Raw genomic sequence first — 8,265 nt, 5'->3', positions numbered from 1 at the left:
TGGCCGACGAGCGCCCACCCCTGCTGGTTCAACCACCCGTGCCCGCGCCAGCCGTCACCCAGGCACACATGGGGGCGATGGCACCTCATCCCCAACAGCAGCCAGACTTCAACCACCATCCTCGGCAAGCCTGCGACACCTACATCAAGCCACCGAAACATGACTTCCCTCGTTTCGACGGCAGTGCACCTTATCTCTGGTTGGACCGTTGTCGTGCTTACTTCGATCTATACAGAGTGCCTGCACACAGCTGGGTGACCACGGCTACCTTGTACATTGAAGGGCAGGCGGCACACTGGCTTCAGGCATTTCGCCAAGTCCACCAAGGGTTGACGTGGGAAGCCTTTTGCGCAGCGATTACAAAGGAGTTTGGTGTCAATGAATTCGAGCTCGAGATGCACAAATTACTTCAGTTGCGCCAGAACAGCACTATGGCAGAGTACAGGCAGATGTTTGACACCCACATGTACCATCTCTTGGCACTGGATCCATCTTTGAGTCCCAAATTTTTCATCACCCAGTTCCTTCTAGGGCTCAAGGACGAGATTCGAGGGGCTGTCCGTCTCCAGTCACCCACCAGTATCACCCGGGCATCCATTTTGGCTCGAATTCAGGAGGAAGAGTTGGGTATGCCGAGAGCGCGCCCACGCCCAACACCTGCAGGCCGACCACCGCCACTCCCAGTTCCTGCACCACCACGCCCGGTGCCCACGGCACGGCCCCAGGGCGACGAGTTTGCTCAGGAACGTCAGCTCAAGGACTTCCGGCGCGCAAATGGACTGTGTTTCAAATGCGGTGACCGCTACTCCAGGGAGCATCGATGCAACACTCAGGCCCAGCTTCTCACAATTCAAGTGGGCAACTATGGGGAACTCCTCTCCGATGATGCCATCCATGCATTGGAACTCCTGGACGAACCAGTGGCTGCTGCACCACAGCCGGAGTGTTGCATGCTCTCAGCGCACGCTCCGGACGGTTCCGACGCCCCCACCACCATCCGTCTTCGTGCTCTAGTGGGTAATCAAGTAATGTTGCTGCTGCTCGACTCTGGGAGCACACACAGTTTTGTGAACAAGGCATTCGTGGAACGAGTGGGCGCCGTTACTCAGGAAATGCCAGCCGTGGAAGTGCAGGTAGCAAATGGGGATCGCCTGATCAGCTCTCGCCTAGTCCCAGATCTCAAATGGGGGATGCAGGGGCACACCTTTTCGCCGCCAATGCGCGAGCTGGAAATAGGGGCCTACGACGGAATTTTGGGCATGGACTGGCTTGCCCAATACAATCCAATGATGTGTCACTGGCAGGAAAAGCATGTCACCTTCGTCCACGACGGAGAGCAAGTCACTTTACAGGGGGTTCGTCCCAAAGAGCAACCAACTATTACAGCCATTGAGCCTGAAGAGTTGAGCAAGATTATTGCAGGCAACGATGTGTGGGCTATGGCTCTGATGGACGCGTGCCCAGCTAAGGTCAAGCGACGCACACCCTCGTTGACACCGATCAGTGACCTGCTCGATGAGTTCGCCGACGTCTTTGCCGCGCCCAAGGGACTACCACCGCACGTCAATACGACCACGTCGTCACCCTGGTGGACGGCGCGCCCCCCGCAAACACGCGGCCGTACCGGTACTCGCCGGTGCAAAAGGATGAGATTGAGAAGCAGGTTCGTGAGATGCTGGACTCGGGGGTGATCACGCACAGTGTCAGCCCCTATGCGGCACCGGTCCTCCTCGTCAAAAAGAAGGACGGTACGTGGCGCTTCTGTGTAGACTACCGGCGGCTCAACAACAGCACCATCAAGAACAAATTTCCGTTGCCGATCGTGGACGAGTTACTCGATGAACTGGCAGGTGCCGCATATTTCTCCAAGCTGGATCTCTGCTCTGGTTATCATCAAATACGGATGCTGGAGGCAGATGAAGCCAAGACAGCGTTCAAGACTCACCATGGCCATTTCCAATTTCGTGTCATGCCATTTGGGCTGACCAAGGCCCCGGCAACCTTCCAGTGCCTCATGAATGCGATCTTCGAAGCACACATACGCAAGTTTGTGATCATCTTCCTCGACGACATCCTGGTTTTCAGTGAGACACTAGAGGAGCATGTGCAACATCTGCGAATAGTCCTGGAGATTCTTCAGGAGCATCAATTATATGCCAAGCTTTCCAAATGCTCGTTTTCTCAGGATCACATTGATTACCTTGGGCATGTCATCCCCAAGGATGGGGTGGCAACGGACAGCGACAAGACAGAAGCCATGATGAACTGGCCCACACCAACAAACGCTACCGAGCTCCGAGAATTCTTGGGTCTCACGGGCTATTATCGCAAATTCGTCCCACACTATGGGATAATTGCCAAGCCTCTAACCCAGCAGCTCACTAAGAAGGGGTTTCAGTGGACAGAGCAGGCGCAACTCGCGTTTGACACCCTCAAGCAGGCCATGGTGACCACACCCGTTCTTGCTCTGCCCAACTTCGACAAGCCGTTCTCGATCGAGACTGACGCCTGCGACACGGGCATCGGTGCCGTTCTTGTTCAAGAAGGCCATCCAATTGCCTACTACAGCAAAGCTTTAGGCATCAAGAACCAGAAATTGTCGACATATGAAAAGGAGTTCCTCGCTGTCATGATGGCAGTGGACAAGTGGCGCTCGTACCTCCAACGGGGCCCCTTTACCATTCTCACAGATCACAAGAGTTTGTGCACATTGGGAGATCAACAACTAGAAACAGATGTACAAGGCCGGGCAATGTCCAAATTGGTTGGCTTGCAGTTCCGCTTCCAATACAAGCGCGGCGTTGACAACAGCGCGGCTGATGCCTTGTCCCGCGTTGGCACACACTTTGAGGCGGCCGCTCTCTCTCTCGGTCAACCAGCTTGGGTACAGGAAGTGGCAAATTCTTACGAGACAGACCAAGACGCTCAAGACTTGCTGCAACAACTTGCCCTGCACAGCCCGGATGATGATGGATTCGAGCTGTACCATGGACTGATTCGCCACCATGGGCGCCTCTGGATTGGCAACAACACCGCCCTGCGCACTAAGCTGATCAGTGCTATGCACGATAGTGCAGTGGGCGGTCACTCTGGTGCATCCACAACTTACCACCGCATCAAGAAATGCTTTGCGTGGAAGGGCTTGAAAACGGCAGTGGAGGAATACGTGCGCCAGTGCACTGTCTGCCAGCAAGCGAAACATGAACTTCAGAAACCTGCTAGCAAATTGGCACCTTTACCCATCCCAACAGCACCTTGGCAAGATCTCACGATGGATTTCGTTGAAGGGCTTCCCAAGTCGGAGGGCTATGATGCGATTATGGTGGTCGTGGATCGCTTCACGAAGTTCGCGCATTTCGTGCCGCTCCGTCACCCCTTCACAGCGGCGCAGGTGGCCAAATCCTTTTGGGACAACATAGTTAAACCTCATGGGGTGCCGGCCTCAGTTGTGTCTGATAGAGACAAGGTCTTCACCAGCGCTCTCTGGCGCGAGCTGCTCGCTGGCGCAGGTACTAAGTTGCTGTACTCAACTGCCTACCACCCTCAGACGGACGGGCAGAGTGAACGCGTCAACCAGTGCACGGAAATGTACTTACGGTGTGCGGTTCACGACACACCGCGACAATGGCGCAAATGGCTCCCCTCAGCAGAATTTTGGTACGACTCTTCATATCATGCCTCTTTGCGTTGTTCTCCTTTCAAAGCACTATATGGGGTGGAAGCTAATATGGGCAGCATGGGAGCTTGGCAACATACCCCTCCCATCATGCGAGACGGCGAGGAATGGGACTGGGCAATGCATACAGACAACCTGCGGGCGCAGCTGGAACGCGCCCAGAAGAGGTTCAAGAAATATGCAGACATCAACAGGACTGAACGTTCCTTTCAGATTGGGGAGCAAGTGCTTCTAAAACTGCAGCCTCATGTTCAGAAATCGCTGGCGAGCAGGCCTTGTGCAAAATTGGCCTACAAGTTCTTTGGCCCCTTCAAGATCTTGGACAAGATTGGGAACCTGGCATACAGGCTGGACTTGCCCCAAGACAGCCGCATACATCCAATCTTCCATATATCCCAGCTGAAACCACTCACTCCAAACTACTCGCCAGTGTTCTCTGAACTTCCCAGCACAGGGGATCTGACGACAGTGGATACTACACCTGTGGCTATCTTGGACAGGCGGATGATGAAACGAGGCAATGCTTCCGTGGTTCAGCTCCATGTGCAGTGGGACAAACCAGCAACAGCGACGACATGGGAGGATTACGATGTTCTCCGTCGACGCTTTCCGGCTGCTCCAATCTGGAACCATCAAGACTCGAGCGAGGACGCACGTTCTGAAGACAGGGAGAGTGTCACACCAGCCACGGTGTGACTGTCAAGCAGGCCCTAGCGTGTAGGAGAAAGTGTGGTAGCTGACCGGTGGGTCACAGGGTCAGGAGTGCGTGTGTGAGTTGGCCACGGGCCAGGCGTGTCTGTACTTAACCCTGAAGGCGATCCTGAGATCGACAGGCTGTATGAAATGGACTGATTGACTCATCCTCTTTCTCTCGTTCCTCACCCTCTTCTCCAAGTATCCCACCTACCTCGCTGATCCCCTCTCCAGGCCTACTCCGATCCTCTCGATCTGGACAGGGGTGTTACAACAACTCCCACGGTGGCGTTGTCTAGGTTGATCTTCTCGATGCGGAGCTGGCCGCCGTCACCCAGGAGCAGCTGTGGCGGGTTCTTGGTTTTGTCGCAGGTGAGATTGAACCCAGGATGATAGCAACTGGCAGGGTCCGTGCCTTGGATGCCGAACGGGAATGGCACATGGACGTCACCGCAATACCTTGTACAGTTTCCTGTTTTAACAGTCACACCTTTTCAGATTGCAAACAAATAACTGCGCATATTAACCTATTTTTATTAACGGTCAATGGAGATGCCTATTTTTTGTTGAGAGCTGAAGTGTTTGCTTACGTGCGTGGGTACGATCGACGCCGCATCCACCGGGCATGGCAGCGTTGCCGTGTTGTCCTGGAGGGCACTGGCACACGGCATTTCCTTTGATGATGGTGCAATTACCGTAGCACCCCAAGCACTTGGAAACTGTATGCAAGTTATGTAATTAGCTAGCGGGCTATGAAAATGTGAGTACAAATTTAAAAGGGTGTGCCTAGATCTCAATCAGCTAACATCAGCGTATAATGTATGTTTTCTTTTTCTACATGTGGCCGACGAGGGATGTTCAACTCTAGTTGCATGTGGACGATGATGAATTGTGGGTACCCAATGTGTGTGTAACTGTACTTGCACCTGGATGACGGACATGCAACTGTGCTAGGTCGGTGTGTGTGCAGTTATAGTTGCGCGCGAGTGGCAGACATGCAATTGTGGATGATCGACGTGTGTGCTAGAGTGGGCGGTGAAGCGTGCAATTTCACTAGGCCGTCAACTCGGACAAGGAACATGCAATTGCGCCCGGACGGGCTCTAGTGGGTCACATCTACTTGCACTACGCCTATGGGCGTGTGTAACTGTACTTGTGTGCTGCTGAACGTGTGTGCAACTCTAACTGTGTGCGGCCAAGTAGATATGGTCCGCCCGATCCCCTGCTTCAATGATGTTTAAAGTATGTCATTGATGTTGTTTTGTTTTCCTGGCCAGCAGTTAGTGTGGTCTATGTAGTTACGTTTTAATATTTTGATTAACTAGAGATAGTTCCCCGCACGCTTACTGCAAGAATAGTTAGCAGTTATTTCAATGAGATTTTATCGTATGAAACATTAGCATTTGGTTTCACAATATGGTAATTGAAACGAAAACTGATACTATAATTTATTGTATTTTATTATTGCTAGTTATAGAATATCTATTGAATATGAGTAACATGCATGGTGCATGTGAAGGTGGGTCTTCTTTCATGCATGGTGGCATGATGATGTCTTCACATAGTTGCACGTTGAGAGAATTAGAGTTAATGGAGATCAATTATTTAGGTATATAGGTAAAATCAATTACGTTTCAGCCATAGAACCTTTTTGCTGGTTATATTTTGAACTTTTGTCTGCTCCAGTGATTATAGTCATCGCTAGGTGCTTCGTGAACTTAGCTGTAATTTATGTTACCTCTGATGCTCTTTATACTGTCGTGATTAATTATGAATAAATCAGAAGTTTCTCTCATAAAAAAATATTTTTGTATGCTTGGGAATATTATGTGATTTAATTTAACCTGTAAGCTCTTTAACATTTTTAGTGTAATTTCTATTTCTTGCATAGCCCATATACTGACTTCTTATAGACTTGTAGTTATATAAGTTACGTTGTATATTAATTGTACTTTTGGTTGAGAACAAACTATAAGATCAGTGTTTTTGTTTACCATCTTTTACAGTTCAAATGTAGATGGGTTACAGTGTTTACTACTTGTATTTCTGGTTGAAGTACTGTTGCAATTTTCCTGCAAAAAAAAAGTGCTGTTGCAATTGTTGGCATGTTTGCCAGGAGTTCTGTTCTTTACATGCCAAGTGGGATTTCTTTTCATTTGTTGCCCATTTACTTTGTAATTTAGTTGGCTTACAGCTGCGAAATTTCAATTGGCTGTAAAATTTGAATGAAGCAGAATTCATTTTCAACAAGAAATAGACAATGTGAGTAACTAACCTTGGCAGCCGTCGGGGACGTAGGGGTTACCTTCGTACCCAGATTTGCACTCGCATATATATGTCCCCCCTGACGGTGTAGAGCAGTCGCTGTGGTTGCTCTTGCATGGATTGTTGGCGCAGTCGCCGCTGAGGTAGTAGTCCAGAAGAACGGGAGCATCCAGCGTGGTAGCATTCGTGGAGTTGGAGAGCCAGTAGTCGAACCAGCCTTCCAAGGCGACGAACGCATGGGCGGGGGCTCGCGCCTTGTCCGCGCTCACGTCTCGACCGAACCAGCTGAGCTTCACGTCGTACCATACTTCCGCCGCTAGTCCGTCCTCAACCTGGTAGTAGTACCTGGCGATGGGTGAACGGCAGCAGCCGCCGGAACCGGAGCAACCCCGGCTGAACCGGGTGGCGGCGCTGTCGCTGGCGCCGCAGAATGAGAAGCAGCCGCTTACCGTGGCGGTGGCGTTGCCCTTCATCTTCCCCAGCAGCGTCGACTGCACGTTGCAGCCGGTTAGGACGAGCTCGTTGCGGCTGGACAGCCTGAAGGCCCCCCTCAGCCTCAGGATTAGGTCGTCGGACCCAGTGGTGCTCAAGTGGACGGTGTGGAATACCACCATCATGGAGGACTCGATGTCGATGCCCTCGACCCGGAGATACAGGTCTTTGCCGACGCCTGCTCCCGAGACGGGGAGAAGCAGGCGCGGGGTGTCGTGGGTGCGGTCGCAGGTGAGGTTGAACCCCGGCTGGTGCAGGAAGCAGCCGGGGTCCGGGCCAATGCCGAACGGGTACGGCACCTCCGCGTCGCCGCACGACGTCTCACAGCCGGGCATCCCGATCCTCGGAGTCGGACTCATCGGGTCAGCCGCCGCTGCTGCTCCGGCAGCCAGCAAAAATAGGAGCACTACTACTATCATTACTACTGACGCCATCACACATACCCTAATATCTCTCTAGCTGGTTGAGCGACTGCCGGCGGCTAGCTCCTCCAAGCTTATCTAGCTAGTCATCGATCTCATTCTCGATCTCACCTACCATCACGCAGTCGTTCATCAAATTAAAACCCTTGTCCGTCCTCCAGCTTTACATCACATGCATGTTCGCTTAAACTATACTGTATGATTCCCCTAACGCCAGCTTTCTTGCTAACTTTATTGAGCACTGGCGTAGCTCCCTCCCTATCTATATGAGATATGCACAGCCGGTAAGATTCCCCCAGCGCACGCGGCACGCCGGCCGGAGATAGCGAGCCCCCCTCCCCCTCCCCGAAGAAATAGAAAATGGTTCATCCCGTTCAGATCCGATCACGGTCGCACACGGTAACTAAACAAAGCAGCCAACGTATAGACGGTTGTACACGTCAAAACAAATTAAACAAATGAATCCTGTCCCTGATTGCCGGAGGCAGGCAGGTACGTATGATGCTTCAAATGTTTTGTCTGGTTTTCCCTACGGATATATCTCTTTACACTATTTCACAGGAAAGTCTCAAACGCACATCAGTGGTTGCATGGCATGCATGTGCTATATATGTTTAGTCTCATATAGAGAAGGGACTCTCTCTCTCTCTCTCTCTCTCTCTCTCTCTCTCTCTCTCTCATGTACCGGACCTCCTTAGAGCCATGTCGAGTGTGTAT

The 8,265-nt window shown here is 51.7% G+C and overlaps 1 protein-coding gene across 1 annotated transcript; it reads right to left on the bottom strand.

Moving 5' to 3' along the window:
- Positions 1–4,020: 4,020 nt before the first annotated feature.
- Positions 4,021–7,634, bottom strand: LOC125527793 (wall-associated receptor kinase 2-like). The gene is made up of 3 exons (XM_048692303.1): positions 6,645–7,634; positions 4,960–5,088; positions 4,021–4,841 (listed from the first exon to the last, which is right to left on the bottom strand). Exons 1-3 carry the CDS (start codon positions 7,558–7,560, stop codon positions 4,606–4,608), a joined length of 1,281 nt encoding a protein of 426 aa, XP_048548260.1. The 5' UTR covers positions 7,561–7,634; the 3' UTR covers positions 4,021–4,605.
- Positions 7,635–8,265: the final 631 nt, after the last annotated feature.

Source organism: Triticum urartu, unplaced genomic scaffold (genome assembly GCF_003073215.2).
Source record: "Triticum urartu cultivar G1812 unplaced genomic scaffold, Tu2.1 TuUngrouped_contig_4415, whole genome shotgun sequence".
Classification (NCBI taxonomy): domain Eukaryota; kingdom Viridiplantae; phylum Streptophyta; class Magnoliopsida; order Poales; family Poaceae; genus Triticum; species Triticum urartu.
Note: the sequence above shows the minus strand (reverse complement) of the source record. Positions and strands in the feature narration are given on the sequence as shown.

Excerpts from the sequence above, each read along its gene's own strand:
- LOC125527793 (XM_048692303.1), bottom strand. The coding sequence starts at position 7,560 with ATGGCGTCAGTAGTAATGATAGTAGTAGTGCTCCTATTTTTGCTGGCT. Across the intron at positions 5,089-6,644 it reads CGTCCCCGACGGCTGCCAAG|TTTCCAAGTGCTTGGGGTGC; the intron begins GTTAGTTACTCA and ends ACTTGCATACAG. Across the intron at positions 4,842-4,959 it reads CGTCGATCGTACCCACGCAC|GAAACTGTACAAGGTATTGC; the intron begins GTAAGCAAACAC and ends CTGTTAAAACAG.